At 43.6% G+C, this 22,626-nt stretch overlaps 1 protein-coding gene across 1 annotated transcript in view; it reads left to right on the plus strand.

The window, feature by feature from the left end:
• Window positions 1-22,626, plus strand: part of KSR2 (kinase suppressor of ras 2) — a 2,560,931-nt gene that overhangs the window by 1,334,044 nt on the left and 1,204,261 nt on the right. Inside the window, exons 8-9 of the mRNA XM_069619206.1 lie at window positions 15,987-16,054; window positions 16,982-17,100. Of these exons, the coding sequence (XP_069475307.1) occupies window positions 15,987-16,054; window positions 16,982-17,100 (187 nt within the window). The remainder of the gene's footprint in view (window positions 1-15,986; window positions 16,055-16,981; window positions 17,101-22,626) is intronic.

Genomic DNA, 22,626 nt, shown 5'->3' on the forward strand with positions numbered 1-22,626 from the left:
AAGTTGATCTATATATGACAAATGGTTTGGGGAAAGGGAAAGTCTGGACTAATGGTCAGCAGGCCTCGACTATTGATTATATCTTTCTTAACGCTTCCCTCTATGATTGCTTGGCCCAGTTCGCTGTTCAGTCTACCCCCTTTAGGGACCATTCTATATTGGTATGTATGCTGGAGATGAAGACAACAGAGGGGCTTATGAGTGATAATGTTGGGGAAGTTGTTGTGTTAGGCAATGGAAACCGGTTAGGATGGTCTGACCGGAATCTGAGTAAAGCTAGTAGCTGGAACAAGTGTCTACAGCTCAAATACATGATTAAGCTGACCGCGGATGAGGTTGTGGAATGGATCACTATATGCATGCATGACATGATGCCAATGGGACGAAAGATGCTTCCTCATTCGTCTAAAACTCCTCTTGCCGCCCCTTTTGATAAAGTAATAAATGAGGAAAAGAAAAAAATGCGAAAAGCTGTCAAAGCTATAGAACATACTCTTTCCTCATTGGCCTCTTATACTTTGGAAAAGCGAAAAATAAAAACAGCTACAGAAATTGTCTTGGCAAGTGATGGTTAAAATTCTCATGACAGGGGACACTAAAAAACTTTGCCCACATGTTAGGGCGGTCTCTGGTAAAGGCAATCAAGAGCTGGCCTGTTGCATAGATAGTAAAATTTGGGTGAAACATCTTGAGGAGAATTTCAGGGGGGAATCTCTGTGCCTGATTAAAAAAAACCTATTAATAACTTTATGCTAGTAAGTGATGATGTTATTAATATCATTAAGAAGTTAAAAACATCTTGGGCACTTGGTCTGGATGGCCTATGTAATACCATCATCAAGCAAAATGTCGCTATCTGTGCTAATACCCTGCTTATCTTCCGTAAAATCCTCGATACTGGAGTCATTCCCAAATCAGGGAATACTTCCGTAACAATACCCATATTTAAAAGTGGAAATAGGAATTTGCCTGAAAACTATCGTTTATTAGCACTTATGGATGTGCCTAGTAAAATATTCTGCACATTGGTCCTCCAGGAAATAAACCTGTGGATATCACATAATAACATCCTTAATAAGGCCTAAACTGGGTTCTGCAAGGGCTATTCCACTGTTGATAACATTCTGCTGGTTAATACGTTAGTGGAGCAGACTAACAATATTTCTGAGCTACCTCTCTATATTCTCTATGTTGACTTCTCATCAGCATTTGATATGGTAAATAGAGGTATGCTGTGGGCCAAATTGGAGGCTACGGGTATGCCTGCATATCTATTATACATCTGTAGATTGATGTATGATTGTAACACCACCATAGTAAGGTTGAATACTATGGGCCTAATATCTTATCCCATACCAGTTACAATGGGTGTCCGACAGGGGTGTACTCTGGCACCCATATTCTTCAATTTATATATGGGCAATTTCTGTAACACTTTTATTGAAAAAATGAATGATTTTCCAAGGATTGGCAAGAATAAGCTGGGCTGGATCTGTTGTGCAGATGATATTGTTATCTTCAACAACACTTATGTTGAGATTTGCAAATGCGCCAGGGCAGTTTACTCCTATGCTGACAGGAATGGACTGAAAGTTAATATCACCAAAACACATTTCATGGCCATTGGACGTGGTAGATGTAATAAGATATCTATACCTTGCAATATTGGTACTATCAAAAGAGTTAACTCATACAAGTACCTGGGCTATGAAGTTGTGTCAAAAAAAACTGGGGCAAATGTGAATGTGCAGGAAAATAAGCAGGTTAAGGGCCTCTCCACTATGGGGACGGTATTGTCATTCTCTAGAAGATCTGCAGGATATAGCCTGTGCGCAGTGCGCACTGTCTACAGACAGAAACTAGCGTCAGCCTTTTTATATGGCCTTGAGACCTCTTATTGAGATTGGTCTTCATGGGCTGATAAAATTGAAGGAATGATCTGGTGTAGAATCTTGGGGATAAGTAAATACACTCCTTATGAGGATTTTAGGCTGGAGATGGGATTCATGTCTCTCTCCACCTTGATTAACCTAATAGAGCAAAGCTCTATTTTAAGATCATGTTCTCGCCTCCTAACTCATTTTTGTCGATGCTCCATGCACCGCTGGAAAATGGTACTAATGTGGTGATGAATGAATGAGGGTTTTTTTTTGAGACGCTGTGCTGTACACCGAGGTGGGAATATGGTGAAGGTGCACTGATGAAATCTTTGAAGAATTCTGCTGAGAAGCTAGATTGAGTCAATAGCCATGTGAATGTTGCTAATATGAAGTCTTTATGCATCTTCTCTAGGATGTGCTTTAACTATAAGGAGCCACAACAATATCTAAAACTGCTCCCATCTTTGACAACATGGCTGCTGTTCATGAATATTAGGCTGAACCGCTTTGATGTATTGGAAATTATAGGTGCCTGCGTGGGAATTCCGGCTCATGAAAGAACCTGTAGAATCTGCTGTGACAAACATGAAATTGAGACATCTAGACATGTCCTTACTAAATGCCTGGGGATGAGATCTACCTATGTGCACTATTACTCTAAATTTGTCGAAGATCTAGATGATATAACCTGTGAATCTTTTTGGTTACGCTGCCTGTCTGGTCAAAGTCGTAGTAAGATCATTGCCATAATGCAGGTATGGAAATGTGCGAATAGGAAGCTGCGTAAGTTTGAAGATGATGTGAAATCACTCGATGAACTGTATAAAAGTTGATTTTCTGGACATATCGGATATATTATTTTGTTTGATTACAGGCTTAATCTCTTTCTCTGTCTTTATTGACCTTCCCTTGATAGATGTTTGTGTTTAAATTATTTTGATTAGACTTTTCCTTTTCATGAGTAAATTTGTGATTGCCTTTTAATTCTATGTAAATTGATTTTTTTTCTGATTTGATGTATTTTATTAATTTTGTATATACTCTTATTCTGTAAATTCCTTTTTTACATGTGATAAGTATGTCTTAAAGTTTTTTAAAACTGTATAGACAATAAAATAAAAAAAAGATAACATTTTAAAGATATATGGAAAGAAGATATATGCTAACACGTCTCTTCACATGAGTCAGCTAATTTTGACGTGTTATTGTGTTATCAGCGGCTAATCACCGATTATGGATTGAAAATGCAGACGTTCAGCAATACTTAACTCCAGAGAGGATAGCAACTTTTAAATCTGGTTTATCAGTGGCTACACCTATTGCTCAAGACCATAGAAAGTCAGCTACTTACCACATTGATTCAGCCAGTGGAGCATTATCTATTAGCGTTGAACTAAGACGATTAGCTTGAGCAAGAGTTTCCCATTTCAATAAAGACATTCAAGATCAATTTCTTGACTTACCTTATGAGGGAAATGACTTGTTCCACTGCCCAACTGTTAATGAACTTAATACAAAGAAGACTTCCACATTTACTGACAAATCCTTCACCGTTATTACGAGAGGACTCCAGAATCCTTTCAAACTGCCAGGCAAACCACCATCTGACTTTTAAAGTGAAACCTTCGGTGGGTTTCCTGGTTACCAGGAGAGGAAAACCAGGCAACCAGACAGGTCACCCAGCTTTCAGAGAAGAACGTAGGAAAAAACATCCAATAGAAGGTTTTTCTCCACTCCCCCCAGCATCATCTTCTGATGCAAATAAGCAAAGATTTCTACCTCCTTCCCACTCCTCGGGGGCAGAATTTATTGCAAGTTTCCACCACAGCTGGCGTACCACCTCAGAGGATTCCTGGACTATGTCAGTGATCAGGAGAGGATACAGCTTACCCATTCGTTCATGTCCCCCTTCATTTCCCCTATAATTCAAGTAGGATTGTCCTCTCTCCTTCACGAAATTGGCAACCTTCTGGCGATGAATGTGATCAACGGAGTCCCACCTCAGGAAATAGGTTGTGGCTTTTACTCTCGCCTCTTTTCTGTACCCAAGAAAAAACAGGCAGGCCTGTGGACAGTCGTGGTCCTTTGTCAAGCTGTATCCTCTGCTAGAAAAGTTCAAAATGGTAACAGAAGCTCATATTCAGAATGCCCTCAACCAGCGGCACTGGTTGTGTGCAGTGGATCTAAAGGACACATGTCTTCATGTTTCAATATACAAGGCGCGCACCAAGAATTCCTATGATTCTCCTTCAGACAGCAGCATTTCTATTATCGAGTACTCCCTTTGGGTCTCAACGCCGCTGCTTGAATATTTTCCATGTAGATGTCTCCTATAGTGGCACATGTAAGGATGAAGGGTATACACATTTATCGCTAATTGGACGACTGCTCATCCGGTCGGCATCATGCAAGTGAATAGCAGTCTCCCTACTGGAGCTAACACAGTTACTCTTCAGTATGGGCCTCCCTGTCAACCACGAAAATTCTTGTCTTATCCCAATGCGGCACATCACCTTTATAGGATTCAGATGGAATACAACAGCTGGCAGAGCACTTTATAGTGGGCAAAACCACCTCAGTGTGGTGATTTCACCACCTTGTTGGCTTCTTGGACAGCATATATTATAGCCCTGTCTCTGGCTTGAGTAAGGATGAGGTGTCTCCAGTTGCCTTTAGCAAACTGCTGGAGTCCAGAGAATGGGCCTCTATCAAAAATAATTCAAATTCATCACAACGTAAAACCATATCTACTGTGGTGGATGGACGAAACAAATTTACAGTTAGGAGTTACCTTTCAGTATGCACCTCATCTGCACACCATAACATCGGATTCCCGCCTGACAGGATGGGGTGCCACCTTGGGGCAGTTACAAACTCATGCACTTTGGTCTCCAGACGAATCCCAATGGCATATAAATGTGCTGGAGTGTCTGGCAATTTTCAAAGCTCTAACATATTTTCTTCCCTTGATTCAGAGCTCTACAGACTTCATAAGAATAGACAGCATTATAGCTATGTTCTATGTAAACAAACGGGGCAGAACAAGATCTCCTCCTTTGTGTCATCTAGGAATCCAAATTTGGGATTAGACTGTTCAACATCACATATCTCCATGTTGTTCATTTAGCTAGAGAACTTAACACGGGAGAAGAAACATTGAGCTGCCTCTCACACTGCAAACATGAATGGGAGCTAACGGACTCCACCAGATTATTCTAAAATGGGATCAACCTCGGATAGATCTTTTTTTGGACTTTTCAAAACTGCAAGTGTCCACGCATTACAGCTCTTCTGGGGCACAGTCCGGAAACCTTAGGGCATGCTCTCCAAATTCCTCGGAACAGCGAAGCGTGCTATTCATTTCCCCCAATTCCTCTGATTCAGAGGGTCCTCTCAAAATTCAGCAAGTCAGTTCATTGCACTCTGACATTGATAGCACTAAACTGGCTAATCCGAATTTGGTACTCGGATCTACTACTCCTCAATGCTCACAGCCTGAGGCTACTCACTGTGACTAAGCATCTACTGTCTCAGCAGGAGGAGGTGGTGTTTCACCCCTTCCTGATATTGCTCAGTTTAGCAGCCTGGTACCTGAGCAGTTAGTATGTGTTGTGTTGGGCCTCTCAAATGACAATATTACTATTGTGCAATAATAATAATAACAATAATAATAATAATAATAATAATAATAATAATAATAATAATAATAATAATAATAAAAATAACAATAATAATAAAGAGCTGAGATGTAACAGTCAATGAGGTCCCACTATAAGAGAAAATTGACTTGTTTCTGCTTTTGGATGCTTTTGCGGTCTCTGAATCCCCTTCATCCTTCTTTTGACAATAGCCTATATTTTTTGTCACACTTTGCATCAACATGAGTTAACATTCAATTTGTTCGTACATATTTGTCTAAGCCTATTATCAAGAGACAAGTGTCCAAGCCCCTCCAGTCTGGGATCTCAATTTAGTATTTTCAGCAATATCCCATAAGTTATTCAAACCCATGTCAATGTCCGACATAAAACTGGTGTCATGGAAATCTGCCTCTTTGGTAGCCATAACTTTGGCTAGAAGGATTGGCGACATTCAGGTGCTATCTTCATTAGAACCATACACATTGTTTCATAAAGATAATGTTGCTCTTAGAACACGTCCTAATTTCTTACCCAAGATGGTGGCGGCTTTTCACTTAAACCAAAAAGTAGTGCTACCCACATTTTCCCCCTCCCTCCAGACTCAGGGTGACTCAGTCCTTCATTCTCTTGACCTTCAGCGGGCACTGACATTTTATCTAGACTGGTCCAAGGAATGCAAGACATCAGACGGCTTGTTTGTATCCTTTAGAAGTAAACAGGCTGATCTTCAAGCTTCAAAAGCCACTATAGCTTGGTAGATCATCTCTTGTATTGGAGAAACATACAAAATTAAAAAAGAACAGTACCTTAGGGATTACATGTCATTACGTTCGAGATAAAGCAACTGCAGTGACATTCAAAGAAACATCCATGGGAAGTCATGCTTTCAGCAACATGGTCTTCCCGCTCTGCTTTCTGCAAACATCACTGTGTGAATACTGCAGCCAGATAGAATGCTACATTTGGTCAGGCAGTGCTGCAGAACGTTTTTACTTGAAATAATTTTCCAGCCACCCAGACAGATTAATGCTTTGTAATCTCCCATAAGTGTGGAGCAAAGGGGACGGGACATGAAAGTAAACAAAAGTTACTTACCATAGTGATTTCTATATTCTTAGTCCATAGTCCCCTTTCCTCCATGCACACCCGCCCACCTCCCCCGAATAAAAATTAGTTAGTCAGGTTTCTCGCTGTGCGGAACCAAGGACTGGCGAATGTTGCTGGTGGGCAGAGTTGGCGGGGATGGCCATTCCCTCGCCTCTGTGTCTCTCGAGCAACACAACATTTGTGAAGGGAAATTATTTTCATGCTATGCCAAAACCAACCTCGTCCCCATATGACGATCACCTAGAAGTATGGAGGATAGGGGACAATGGACTAGACTACAGAAGTCACTACAGTGAACAACCTTTTATTTCTCACTTGGCTAGTCCTTAAAATCAAGAGCCTTGGGCATCTTAAAAATCCATCCATATACAAAGCTATGGGGGAACCTTGAATTGCCGGAAACGCTCCTAACAATATACTACATCATTGAGAAAAAGCAGGGTTACAATATCTTGACCAACTGGCACTGAGTGTTGTATTTTCTACCTTAGTTTTTCAAATGTATTTTCGAAAAATGCAACAACCAACTGCAATACTTGTCATGGTAGTTATGAAATAAGCATTGGGGATACTTTTTCATATGATTATGCAATGCTGGGCAACTGGCCCCGGCAAAACATATTGTGTTCGAGCATTGGCAGGATACACTTCCATCATTGGTGGTATCGGAGACAAAGAATGGACGATCATAAGTAAAGAATCATGAACAAGATATTTTGAAATGTATCTCACACTTGGGTTTATTACTAATTTAATTAATTGGTGCTCTGTATAGCTGCCGGTCAGTAGCACAGCAAGCAGAGCGCTTGTTTTTGACATCTGTGTGCAGCCTGTTGATGCAGGTATGATATATATGATATGTCATTTATAACGCGCCTGTACACAAGTGTTTCTAGGCATGACAAGACAAGGTGGGGAGACAGAGGCAGGACAAGACAAACAATCGTACTAGGCCTTGTGTCATTCAGATTGTGCAAGTGCGACAGTGCAAAAGTGCAGGTTGTGAGAAACCAGAAGGTGTCTCACCCACTAGTTCCCGGAGATCTGTCATTTTGGATCCAGTTCCTGGGGGTGGAGCAGTGCGGGAGGATAACCTGGAAGAGGGGTATTCTGGACGCCGGATGGTGAGACATGGTATCCCCTTCCCTGTAACACCTTTTCCCCATCCTACCAGTTAGGATACCTAGGAACTCACCCCTGCACTCCTTTCCTGACGCAAACACTTTCTCGTGGACAGTTCACGCTGAGAAAATGGACTAACACCCAAGCAGTATACCTGAAATGTCCCAACACAAGGGTCGGGGAGAGTCAGGCAATTACTAATAATTACATACACCTGACTTCCATCACGCTTCCCCACACGGATAAAATACAGAGCACAAAACACACCAGGAAGCAGTAGTTCTAAGATGGCAGTTTAATGTGAGGAGAAAGACGGCAAGACCTTAGAGGGTTGCAAGGAGGATAGTACCCTTGACCTTTTTGGAGACGAACCACTACTTTCACAAGCCCTCAAGAATAAGAAACATAAGAAGGCGAATTAACGCTGAAGAAAAGTGCATTGTGTGTCGAAGGTTTCTGTTAGGTATCCAACTGAGGGTGTAAAATTGTGAACTGTGAAATCGAAGTGGTCCTGCAACGGGTCGAGCAAAACCCTGTGTATATTTGAAAGTCTTTATTAGCTAGTATGAACGGCAATTGATCCGAGCCCGGCTGAGGGAGACTAATTGTGAAAAAGGGATCTGAGCCCCAGCTGATGGGGATCACGATAAAAGATATTCTATAGGCATTGGAGAGGAGGATCTGAGCCAGGGTGAAGAGTGAATCGCCTGACTTGAGTACGTTTAAAGGAATCTTTTGTTTGTTTGGTACATCAGGCCCTATGAATCAAGAGACCTTTGAAAAACTTAACAGACTTGGGCATAGAAGGCCATGATGTTGGTAATGGAACTGTGTCCTTGGGCCGGAGAAGCCAAAGAGTGTGCTATGCTTGAGTGAACCACCTTGTCCCGTGTTGAAAACGTGGGGAAGGGAGGCCAATGGCCTAAACATCCGGATTTATCATTTTGTGACACTTCTTTCTTTTTCATGAACATTACCCAACCCTTGGTGAGGATTGGCAATAGTTTTTTTAGTTTAGTATAGGCCCTTTTATTTTGATAAGACTCCACTAGGACTGCATTATTATTATTTGATGGTCGTAGCTTTCTCCCATCTGTAGATTTAGGATTCGATGGGCGTTTATCACACCTTTGTTAAAGTTCAATAAACATTCTTGAACGGTGGTCACTTGTGTCTGTCTTACTTTGATAGCATGCTTTCCTTACATTGGGGAAGCGAGGGGGGGTGCCAGGAAGAGGGCGGGGGAAGTGCAATTAGGTCTACATTGGCCAACATTTTTTTGTAATTGTGAGCACCATTTGCCATGCTAGAAGTAAATGCTGCGTGGCATGCATGCCAGGCAGCTGTTACTCACTTTGCATCACGGAGCACAAACGTCCAGGGCAAAAGGTGGGGTACCCATGTGTATGCCATCTTTTACCCTGCACATTTGCACTCTGCTGTGCAAATGACCAAAGGTTGGTTGTGGGGTGTGTAAGGGTGTCGAAGAAAGATGCTGACACGAGGGTGGCATGTTTTTGGTTGTCGACTTTTATTGAATGTGAAATAACCCTTGCTATCCCTCTAAGAGGGGTTCCGCTGCCTCAAACAAATAGTAAGGACCTCTCAGAATGTCCGTCCAAATGAAAAGTCCAATGTCCTGTGTCACACTAAACTTCTATCCCTTACACTATAACTAAAGACTAAGATAATCCAACAGAAGGTTCCTTCTTCACGAGAGTGACTCCCTTCTCCTGGTACATGGGTGGAGTTCCCAAAAATGCCCTCTTGTATAAAAGTGCCAGGTGGAATGACTCCCTTGACCTAGCTGGCAGTTGTTGCACTTTGTACAGTCAACCCTCTGGACCAGCAGAATGACTCCCTTCTCCTGGTAATGATGTGCACTTTCCAATATAGTTCACAACAAGGCTTCACAGCAATGCCAGGTGGAATGACTCCCTTCACCGCGCTCAGCGTACTTGACAAGGAATCAGTTTTCTTACCAGAAGAATGGCTGCTTTCTCCTGGTGTTTGCAAATTCTTTCTCAGCTTGGGTGTTATCTTGACGCTTTTCCACTACATCCACAAAGTTATAAATCCTACATATGTCAGGGTCCCAGACCTTTCTCTGATGGTCAGTGGACCTACCTCCACCACTGGTACGAAGAAGATTTCCTCAGATACTTTGTTCTTCTTTGTTGGCTTCTCAGATCCTTCTCCGGTGGTCAGTGGGCCTATACCACTGCTATGAGGAATATTTCCTCAAATGCTTGGTACCCTTCTCTTAGGGTCCTAGACCCTTCTCTGGTGGTCAGCAGACTAATCTTCGCCAATGGTACAAGGAAGATTGTTACGGATGCACTCCTTGTCCTGCTGTGGGTCCCTGACCCTTGATGGCCCTCGCTTGCACCGGCATGAAGCAGAGACCTCTCTTCTCCCTCTACATCCCTACCATTCTGCTGTGCTTCCCATTGCCTTCTGTGACTTACTTGCATAGCATAAGTCTCTCCAGGGACTGTGAACAGTCTCCTTCCCGCTTCCTGCAGTCATCCGTCTTGATACTGCTTTTTCGGCAGCTCGACGTATTGTGGCTTCTTGCAGTCTCGGCACGGTCCACCTCCTCCTAGAGGTCGTGCCACTGCCTTGCCTGCTTCTCGCTGGGCTCGATCTTGCAGACGCCAAACCTGTCACAGGCTCACTCAGCCACTCGCCAGCTTCCTCTGCAGAGCCATCTCTTCGGCTTAGTAACTTCCAGGTTCCCCGACAAGGATGGAAGACAGACGCAGAGTCTATCTTTTCTTTCCATTATATGGGGCTTACTCTGCCCCAGCATAACGTGGCTCCTTGGTATTCCTCATGCCTCCTGCGAGCCACCTTGTCTAGTACTAGTATAGACAGTATTGCTTATTTTTTCGGTGCTCTTGTGCATCCTAGTATTTTCTGTCTTGGCTGTACCCCAGACACTACAGAAATACATAGGCTTGCTTTCAATATAGTGGTTTGAAATAGAGGGAGTGGCTAAGGCATGTGCAGGTGTGATGTTATAAAATGAGTTCTACCCAAGGTGGTGTGCCTTATCCCCAGAGGCGGAGTCCCTCCCCATGAGGTACTCCCGCATTAAACCACCCCTAGTGGGACTATTGGGTAGTGGCTACACCTCCCTAGCTTCACAAGAAAAGGGCTCCCTCTTGGGACAAGTGATAATATCTGGTGCATCATCACAGGTGGCACCTACGTGTATGTCTACATGTAACGTCCCCCGTCAGCAAATTACTTACATGTGCTCTAATCTGTTTGAGCATCTGTAGGTGGAAGAGCACTTTTCTTGTAAGTTTCTTTTTGATTGAGAGGGTGAATATGAGGAATCCATTAAAAATGAGTGCTATGTTTTTTGCTTGAGATAAAGGGGTAGGTGGAAAACCCAGGAAAGAAGGTCCGATGGATGGGAGGGGTCTAAGGAGCCCATCTGGATAATCTCTTTTTTGGGAACCTATGGAGTTTATCCGGATGATCTCAGCTGTGGAGGCTTTTAGGCAGCATGCAATGTTTGTGAGTTAGCAGCAGCTTTGCCCATCTTGAAGGCAATTTTGGTATCATCTGTGCAAGTTTGGAAGAGTTGGAAAATCGAGTGGTCAAATAAGAGAGGCATTACAGGTTGGCATTGAAGAGCCATGGGGAAAGTACTGAGCTCTGTGGGAAATGTGAGACAGATATAGACACAGATACAAGAGATATAGTTGGAACACCTTTATTCCAATTGTCAGGATTGATATAATGCCTAACTAGCCCTAACTCTAAGAGGAGACTTCCCTCAACTAATGTATCTCAGGCAAGTCTGTGTCTAGAAGTCCAAAATAAAACACTGTCTGTGTCACAACCTGTACTTGTCATATTCCTATTTCCAACAACGTGCTGGAAAGTCAAAAGAAATGCGTGATCCAAAATCATAAGTCTTTAGGCCCTTCCTAGGAAAATTCCTTCCACAACTTATCTCTGTACATAACGTTCCTCCAGGCTCCAAGATTCTTCTCCAAAGAAAGGGCACAGTACATTGTTGCCTGGACTTTAAAAAAACAGCCTTTTAACACTGTTCACAATACCTTTCAGACTCGGGGTTCCCTTCCCCTAGTCTCAGCCCTTAGGTATAGCTGTTGCATCTTTCATAATGTCTTTTGGGTTCTCCTTTTATTCTATCATACAACGTTCTTCTGGCTTGGTTTTCCTCCCTCCTTGGTCAGCACAATTTTGCTCCCGCTTCGTTGCTCTCTGGCCCTCCTCAGGAGCACATATTCCTTCTGTAAGGGCTCGGAGACTTTCGATAGTGTAATATTTCTTATGGGACGACTTGAAAAACTTGTATCCACTTTCATTCACTCTGATTGTCTTTTGCACCCAGTACGTTCATTCTGCCAGTTTTCCTTGTGATTGGGCTACCACTCTGAAGCTTTCTTCCATTAACAGTTACTTGATACTTTGCATCTGGTCGCTCATTCATACCCGCCAGTCTCTTTCTCTGAATTAGACTCACCAGCCAATGAAGGCTTCTCCCGATTAAATTAATTTATTCCCAAATACTGCAATTCAAGCTCAGGGTCTCACCACCTGCCCCTCGGACGCTCCTGGCCATGGCAGGAGAGCAAATACTTCTCTTAAACACAAGGGAAGGTTGGCCCTCTCCACAACCTTTCCCTTCTCAGAACTTTGGCTCCCTGGAGACACGGCTCCCTTGCTTCTTCATCCCTGATCCTTTGCTCTGCCGCAGGATAGCCTGCCAGTCTTTCTTCGTCAATACTCTCTCTTCGGTTGCTCTCCTCCGAACTGCAAGTTCCTCACAAGTCAAGGATCCCCTGCTGGACTCAGCCACGCAGGCTCCCTGCTGCTGTGCCTCCAACTGCTTCTTCTGATATTGTGAAACGTCCTTCTTTTTATACACCTGGGGTTGGCCAGCGGGCTGCAGGTATGAAGTCAGTCCAGAGTTTGACTGAATGCATTATCCAATTAGTGTGATATGCCTGTTCCGGAGTCCTGATTGAGCTGGGCCTTACAGGGACAGTCTGCCTTTTCAACCTTTGTAACTGAAGTGTATGTTTTTTAATAGGGCTGATACGATATTACCCTATGACGGTAGAGGGAATGTAGGGGAGGTTGGTTTCAGAGAAAGGGGGTACCATGTCTCGCCTGTCAGTCCTCCATATCCAATTCCCAAAGACCCCTCACCCAGATGGCCCGCCCTCACTTGTCCGCCCTGAGGATTGGGATCCAGACATGAGGACCCCTCCCTGAACATCTGAGCAAACAATCCCTAAGGCTCAGGCATGGGAGCACCGCCAGGTTTCTCACAGAAACCACAAGTTGGACAGAATGCCAGGAGAAGAAGGGCCGTAATCAAACTTGCACCCGTTTTGATTAAAAACCGTTTGGGTGAATTTACACGGAAATTAAAGGAAATGCAACTTTTACACGTGTCATTTTGCTGCAACATGTTTTAAACTTTCCACGCATTTTCGAATTGTATGCTCTGGGTAATCCATTGCTTGTGATTGTTAGCGTCTATATATGGTTGCTTTAGTGAGAAATTGTATTTACCTTAGAGTTGTAACCACACATTAATTAATTATTTGTCCATTTCCGAGTGTCATTTCATAACATTGCAAGGGGTTTAAAATCCGCTCTCCACTCTTATTTGGTGAGGGAAGGTCGGATTTGGATTCTGTTTTCTGCATCTTATCCCCGAGTACCTGTTGTGTCTTTCTATTCATTCAGAATTGATTATTTGTGGTTTGAGGGAACATTGCAGGGGGAAATCCTAACTCGGGTGCTATCTTTCCTAAATCAAAAAGTCCTCCTATTCCCGGATGTCTTGTATATTTTCCACTAGAAGGATAAACCAAGTGTATTGTTACATCCTCATTGTAATTATCACCCCATTGGTAATTGCTGCCCCATATTAAAAAGTGTATGATTTATTTTGAATTTTAAAATAAATAAATAAATATTGCATTTTACCAACCAGCCTGGTTCATGGTCCATTGTGACCCTGGGTATTTGGAAAGGTGGTGTGATATGAGTGGTGTGCCATCTCAAATTGAATCTGCATAAAATAAGGAGAAAAGCATCTCAGTTGTGCGCTACATACTAGGCCGAGACAAGGGGCCTCATTACAAATCAGGCGGTCCGGAAATAACGGTGGCGGTAAACCCGCCGCCACCATTGTTTCCGGACCGCCTGATCCCGACTCCTGCAGGCGGGAGGTGATGTTCCCGCCAGGTCTGACCTGGCGGGTTTAACACCGCCCGCCTGCAGGCGGAAGAGGAAACACTGGCAGCATTACGAGATGCTGCCAGTGTTTCCATGATCCCCATTCCCATTGAGTCCCTCAGGACTCAATGGGAATGGGGATTAACACCATTCCGCCTCCGGGGAAACCGGGGTTGTAATGCCCCAGTAATTCCGGGAATCACAGAGGCGGAATGGTAATACGAGTCCAGCGGTAACCAGGCGGTTTTACCGCCTCGGTTACCGCTGGACTCGTAATGAAGCCCAAGGTGTGTGTCGCCTGATTGAAATCCTTAACAAACACCCTGCTTTAACTGTCCTATTATTCACATGGATTTTGTATACATCTGGTGATAGTGTGTAAACCAGTATGGCATAGTTGTTATTGCACCAGGATTCAATAATTACTAGGATATCAAAGTTCTTCCAGGAGATAGCGGGTACTTGCGGTGTGTTTATTAGTCGATCTGGCATTTACGGTTCCTACGTTATGGAGAGCCCTTGGTGAGCTGAGTTTTTTCAGTGCGAGACGTGTTTTGTGATGTGGGGAGGGAATAGTTTATAGGCTTCAGAGAGTATCGTTGGATATGGCACCTGTCTCTAGATGGCGCAGAGTGGGGATCAAAGGGTGCAGAGGTGGATGTACAACTTGTTTGTCCAGCAGGAAAGGAGCGAAGAGTCAAATATAAGGCGGTTTTGATGGTTGCCTGAAACCATGTTTAACACATTAGAATAAAGGTTTATGACCAGTATTAGGAGAGGTGATTAATCACAGGGTACATTCCACCCAACCCGACCATTGATGTTAACAAGGCTAACCTCGTACGCGCTTTTTGCCCGCGCTGAAGCGCCGTTGATGCTGTGATGTTTTGATTATCCTGTCTGATAGTATTATGGGATTCTATTGTGTTCAAATAAGGGATGACCTTGAAACCTAAAGTGATTGCAGAGGAGGGAGACATTATTTCTGAAGCCGTTGAGGGGAGATTTGATTGTGGTGCCTTTTTAATAACCAAGGCTGTGAAAATTCCTAGAAAAATAATTGCTAAATATTGGAATACTGCTGTAGAACCCAGAAGTTCAGACTGAGCAGGTGAATGTATGGAAGTATACTTTTATGAACACATGATATGCAAATGCTCCAACTGGACCAGACACTTCATGGGAATCGTGTTCTTGGGTATATTGCCAAGAAAGGAATCACGTTGTGCCAGACATATAACATGCCCACTTCTTGGAGTAATAATAGTAAATATTGGGCCTCATTACACGGTAGGCGGTAAGGGTTAAGGTCACCGGTAATGGTACCGGTGGCCATTAACCCTTACCGCCTTACTACGAGGTCCCTTAGCGGGTTGGTACTTTAACGCCTGCTTTTAGCAGGCGTTAAAAACCAACCCGCTAAGGGACCTTGGTGCTAATTACGGCAACGCAAATTTGTGGTACTGTAATTAGCACCTTCCCCATTCCCATTATGCCCTATGGGGCAAAAATGGGAATGGGGAATTGCAATGGTGGAAGGGGAATTACCGCCACGCCAACCTTTGAATAGGGCGGTAATTCCCCTTTCCACCAAGGCGGTGCCGGTATTTTACCGGCATGGACCAAGGTGTTATTAGCACCTTGGTCCACTGCCTACCGTGTAATGAGGCCCATTGATTTTGAATTTGAAAAAAGTTTGCAAGTACAATTCGCACACGGCGCATGTGAATAGTAATTTTAAATGATTTCCGCAGAATGTATGCCCCATTTCTCTGAGATTAATAAAGTAGAGAGCCTGCGCCATCTACAGACGGGATAACAATACACTATAATGTACATCACGATGTTTGCTTAAGCTGTTCTACGAAACATGATTTCTGTTCTAGACTTTGTCAGGTTTGGTAAAGCCATTTCTGGAAGATGGAATGTTTACTTTTGCAATGAGCAGACGGATTTCTTCAGATTAATTCACGTGTACCTTTGGTTTTCAACTCTTCAGGTTAAAGTGCCACAATAAATGCACCAAAGAAGCACCCCCGTGCCACCTGCTCATCATTCACCGTGGAGGTAAGGAAACTATACCTAGAAGGAAGAGCCCACGCCCTACCCGATCTGATCATATTAGCAAATTGAGGTCGATTTTAGGAAGGACGATTTATTTAATCTGGCTGAAAGTGTGGTTAGAGTGCAATTTATCAAAGTCTTCAGATCGTTTTCACTAAGTGTCTTTTATATAGGGGTGTATTCAAGAATCTTAAATTGTATTTACGTTGATTACAAGCTAACATAGGTTTTTTATGCTTGAGTGTTCGTCTCCTGTAGTTGTGTTTCTAGTATCAGTCTCAATTTCCATGTCAATTCACTTTTTAGCCCACATTTCTCTGAATATTGACGAGGCAAACACATACCCAGTTACTTGATGATGTGTTGTGCCTGTTATTTTGTCCCTAATCTTAGACTATCTGTACAACAAGTTCTTAAGTGCACAAGTGCACATTTGGAGCCATAGCATCCTGAACCCTGTTTAACATAACTTGAGTCTGGTAAACTAAATGCAATGAAGCTTTAATAAATGTGGGCCTCCATTTTAAGGCTCGCAGGTTACAAGTGGGTAACTCCAATATAAGTCAGCACTGATTTTCTGAGTGTGCCAATGAAGAATAAGGGTGCACGACTTAACTAACATAGGTTTTTCTGCACTAGAAGTCTGTTCATTCACCGCCCTGCTCAAAAACTCAAGTCTTACCACATCCCCAATCCCACGGTTTATGTTACAATTAATGCCCATGAAGAATGTCAAATCATTGTTAACTCACTGAATGATATGTGTTTCTGTTTCCTAGTTAACATGTTAGTGGACATATTCCAGGACAAGTAACTTCTCAGTTTGATAATGAGCTGAGGCAGTGTGATTAGTTTGTGTTCACATCTCATCTTGCTATCTTTCATACGTATCCTTATCTTAGTATTTTTCATTGTGCCCTTCTATCACAGCAAGATTAGTCCGGACAGAATCTGTGCCATGTGACATCAACAACCCCTTGAGAAAGCCTCCTCGATATTCAGATCTGCATGTCAGCCAGACACTCCCGAAGACCAACAAGATCAACAAGGTGAGGGTGTGCATGTCTCAGGCGACTTAGTTCCCGTATACACATTGTCTGCTTTTGTACAAAGACCTACGAGCGTCCTTTGATGCAGTGCGACATACCTTACTGATCAGGCAGAGTCCATGTATCTTATATGTTATAGACTAAAATGACCAGTCTTCTTGATTAATGCCCTCTATAATGTCCTTTCAAACAGGTGTAAGATTATATATGTGGCATCAAAGCCTTTGCCTAAGTTGCCAGGCAGCCTCTGGGTACATGCTTTATAGTAGACAGCTGCCCACCTTGAGTGCTGTCCATAATGTGAATGTCTCCTGGCAAGCATTCTTTTATAAAAGTAACACTAATTTACTTCTTTCATACTGCATTGCAGTAGCTATTACCAGTTCACCACATACAAAGGCGACACTTATTCTCTCTTTTCCACCGGCCTAGTATTGCTCAGGTTGGGGAGGCCCTCTGCCAAACTCTCCTTTTGTGTCCCCCAGCACACATCCAGCACATAGCCATTTCCTTGCTCTGACACCTTCGTCAGTAGGAAACGCTTTACCAGAACACAAAATTAATATGATTATTTGGGTCGTTCCCTCACACAAATTCTAGGCACTGTTTGTGTACATCCCAAGGCCATCACACATCCACAGTATGACAACGCAATAGCACCACTTGTTCAGTAACTGTCTCCATGAAAGTTAGCTGTCTAATGAGGAAGCTCTCGTCTCATCTTTTCATCGGAATTTTGTTTTCCACAAAATACTAAAAGCTTTACATTCTTCTCAATGATCATCTCACTCACCCATATATTTTTCTTTTCCTACCTATTGTGAGCTAGCGCTGTGTTTTGGCTTCCCTGGCTTTTCCCACTCTTCACGTTTCCTGCTCTCCTTGACCTGGTTTTCCTATCACCCCACAGACCGAGGTCTGAATGCCACCCTAGGCGGGGTTGCTATTTGCTTGTAAATGGCCAAGGATTAGTGCTTCAAGACCACTAAAGTGGTGATTTATGCAGTATAAAAGAATGACATGACATTTGTGGATGCTATACAAGACATAGCCTGTTCATATTATATTTAAAGTATCTCTAAAAGAAGCACAGCTGCTAGGATGATATCTCTGTAACTCAAAAACCCTTTCTGCATGTATGTCCTGTTATTTGCAGTCATTAAATTAAAGAATACAGTATCATAATAAGTGAAAGAAGATTGATTGGATATGATTGGTTGAGTGGGTAAGATTTGCTGTGCAAGCCGACGCGTGAGACAGTAGTTTTTGGTGCGGAGAGTTGAGTCTGCTGGAGTCGTGCTCGCAGTCTCTCTCCCCTGTCTACTACAGCGTGTGGGAGGGCTTAAAAACCCATACCCAGAGCAGAGCGGTGAGCGGAGTTGGTGAGGAGAGTTGAGTCTGCTGGAGTCGTGCTCGCAGTCTCTCACCCCTGTCTACTACAGCGTGTGGGAGCGCTTAAAAACCCATACCCAGAGCGGAGCGGTGAGCAGAGTTGGTGAGGAGAGTTGAGTCTGCTGGAGTCTGCGTGAGTCCGCGGGAGCAGAGGGAGAATGGACTCAACTCAGAAATCTGAGAAACCTCCACCGCACCAATGGCGAAAAAACACCAGAAATGAAAGACTGGAAGAGGCGGTAGCAGATTCAGACGCTGACCACAGCAGGCGTCGTCTAAGGAGCGTTAAATCACCAGTCAAGAGGCTGAAAACAAAGACGTCCACCAGCGAAGAATGTGACCATGAAGTGAATAAAGAGCCTCAAGCTCTTAGAACTCATAGGAAGAGCACGAACAGCGAGCTCAGGGAAGAGGCACGTAAGACGGCAGCCCCCCCCAGGGCAAATACAAGCGGAAGCCACCCAAGTTGCACTAGAAATACAAGAGCCGCAAGTAGACCAAAGCGGTGGAAAAAGAAAGGACTTACCAGGACCCGAGCTGAGCAGCGCTCCGCACACCGCCGATAAGGCGAGTGGGTTTCCGGCAATGGCAGCCAAAGGGCAGCCACTGACGGACCCTCAGTGGGCGTGCTGCAGTGCCGAGGACAGGGAGGAGACGAGTGCATCGCAGCAGTTGGAGAGCCGCGGTGGAGGAACTGCAGGCTTGCCTGGCCCAGGGCGGGCTGGGAGGAGTCCAACGCGGACGGAGAGCGAGGAGGGGCGTGGCCGCGAGAAATGCCGAGGGCTGACAGGCAGCCCCGAAAAGCAAAACGAAGCAGTGTCGACAGCGGAACTCACAAATAGCCTGATATTGGAGCAGGAAAGGGCAGCCGCGGAGAGGGACAAAGTATCCCAAGAAAGGGACGGAGAAAACAATCCCGAACATCTACAAAGGAAGAATTCTGAAACGGTCGCACGAGCAATTGTCCACATGGACCCACAAAATCTGCTGTGGAGCCAGGCAGAAATGAAAGTGCCATAGAAGAAGACAAAGGTCTTAAGGAGAAAAACCAGGAGACAATCAATAACCCCAACAGACACAATACCAAAGAGAGCGGAATAGATGAAAGTACGAGAGAAAGTGAAATTGTAACATCAGATTCGGACTCGGAATCGGAGAGAAAGGCGCCAGCCCTAAAACAGAAAAAAAGGAAAACTGCTAACAAAATAACAACACAAAGAAAAAACCAAGAAAAGATCAGTATAACGAAAACATCAAAGAATACCCAAGAAAAAGGTTGCATGCAACTAGGAAAAGCGAAAATGGTAGGAGAAAACAGAAAAATGAAACCACAAAAAAAAAATGAAGGAACACAAAAAGCGCTGCCGCCAGCATCTTTGTCAGGCACATTGAAAGCATTCTTTTTCAACCAACAGAAGCGCAAATTAGACTCGGAAAACAAACTGTCGGACGCTGAAATGTTAGAAGCGGTCGAGGAGAATTCCGCAGTGAACAGACAACGGACCTCCGGAATAAATGTGGTGCAAGAAGGCCCTTCTGCCGTAGGTCTGTCACAGATCCTATTGGAAAAAAGAAATGCGGCTAAAGCAGTACGGCGCCAAATAGAGGAAAGAGAAGAAAGTCGGAGGATAAGCACTTTGAAAGAACATCAGGAGGCGGCCCCAGAAGGGGGTGAGAAGACATTAAGAACCGATGATGAACATCTAAGACAGGAGCTGGCCCGAGAGAAGCACCGACAGAATTAGACGAAGCCGATAACCAACCTGCATCCGAAATCCTCGGATGAAGGCCGCGATTGGCAAAAACAGATGATGCAACCAAAAGATTCCCGGAAAAATGCCTCTCGTCAAGACTAGACAAAAGTCCATCTGAATTCAGGCCAGCTATTATGCACCCCAGAGAAAGTAAGAGACCTTTACGGATTGAACCATCAAAGAGAAGGCCTGAAAGAATAAGCCAAATGCTCAGTGATAGAGGAAGAGCCACACAGAACTAGGTTGAGCGATAGCTTGTTCATGGAAGCAATGGCAACTCCGGGAAAAATAGCAAACACACTGAAATCGCTGAAAAACTGACGGTTAAGTGAAATAGCTACATCGACGCAAAAGGAGTCCCCAAGCAAAAAAACGGACTTATTAACAATTATGTCGGCTATGACAATTGCATTAGCCCCATATTGCAAATTGTATGAAGCAATTCTCGAAGGAATACAAGACAATACATCAATCTTGGCCTCTATGTCTACAAAAATCACTTACATAGAAGGCTACATTACAGCTTTAGAAGAAAGGAATAATGTACCTCACAAAGGGTGGGAAAAAGAACTTGAGGATTTAAAAAAATTGAGCACTTACAAAGGGGGAGGGACCATGAGGACTTGAGAACGATAAGGACCCATTCAGAAAGACAGAATGGTGAAATCATCGATAGCTCTGAAAAAGAGCAAGAGATAAAGGAAGCGAACGAGGAAAGCCCTAAACCCCCACAGTTATACCCAATTAAATCAAGACTGCTTAATCCACCTCAGAGAAAAGTCCCGGTGGTATTAAAACTAACTAACAACGACAAGCTTCAGAAACTTATACCGGGAGAGAAGGTGAAGCAGCAGGAACCATCAAAGCTAAAAGAAAAAAAAGGAAAGAAAAATAAGGAAACTCTAGAAAACACTCCGAGATTGACAAAAAGAGATAAAACGAGGAGCTCTCCACGATCGGTAGAAGACTTCATGAGTGACACAAACCTGATGAATTTGTCCCAGCATTGGGAGACCGCCTCTAACAACTCAGTGATTGAGGTGAATATAGACCAACAAACGAAAAAACAGAAAGAATCAGAGAAAGAAATAGAGAATATAGAAAGCCCAAAAGCCCAAACAACTAAAGGAAGCCAAGATGCAATTGAGAGCCAAAGGAGACCAGTAGCAGAGGAACAAAAAAAGAAAAGGGAAGACGAACTTAAGTCCCCAAGAGAGCAAAGAACAAGTCGGCAGATTCTACCACAGCGAAAAGAGGTCACTAAAAGCTCAGATGATTATCGAAGAACAGATACTCCTAAAGCAGAAAAGCAGGGACGCATATTCAAAGTTGAACAACTTGACCCAAAAAGAGGCTATATGATTCTGAACAGGAAGACAATCTTGAAATTAATGAGCAAAATGAATTCGCTGAAAAAGATAAAAACAGAAGACATTACGTTAGTGGAACCATATCACAGAGGAAAGATCGCAAAGGCGTACATCCATGTTAAAGAAACAATTCTGCAACATACGGATTATAACGCAGTTAGAGAAATGGACCAAAACGGGTTTGGGCTGACAGAAATAAAGAGAGATACACCAAGAGAAAAGAAAGACCATCTGTATAATTATAAAGGAGAAAGACAATACCACTTTACATCATGAACAGAAGAGCGCTACCGAGCCACCAGAATCGTCAAAGACCTAGAGGATAAGGTTTACGACTCGGAGAGGGAGTATGTACGAATGGATGATAAAAAATACAACCAAAGACGGTATAGGGACGAAAAAAACAAATATAATACGCAACCAAGGAATGAACACCAGGATATGGTCCCAGACAATTACAACCCACGACCAAGAGCAGAAGTCCGACGCTTCAATAGGCAACACAGCCCAGAGAGAACCCCGCACCCCAACAGAATCGATAGGGCATTCAAACCACCCCCGGTGCAAACAAGGGACACGCCAGTAGGCACAGGTCCATTGGCATGGCTAAATGCAGCATTAAATCTCAAAACAGAGAACTAGCAATCAAAGTTGTCAGCGGCATCTACGTTGACCGAACAAAGTAACGTAGAGCAAGATGAAAGTAAGAAGTGTTTCATCCTGGGGTCATGGAACACAAGGGGGTACGCTCATTTAACCAGACCTGGTGACGGTGACTTAGGTTCACTAGACATTATATGTTTACAAGAAACCTGGTTACAAGAAAAACCCTGCCTGGACGGCTTTGTAGTAGAAATATCACCGGCAAGCAAGGGCATGTTAGGCCGCCCGTCCTCAGGCTTGTTGACAGCAACAAAAATGGGAGTAGGCTTGGCAACACCGACAAAGCTACACGAATCTTTTGAGATGTTAATCACGCTGACCGCATGGACCGACCAATCAGAATTGAA

The sequence above is a fragment of the Ambystoma mexicanum genome, chromosome 10 (genome assembly GCF_040938575.1).
Source record: "Ambystoma mexicanum isolate Mex_15411 chromosome 10, UKY_AmexF1_1, whole genome shotgun sequence".
Lineage (NCBI taxonomy): Eukaryota > Metazoa > Chordata > Amphibia > Caudata > Ambystomatidae > Ambystoma > Ambystoma mexicanum.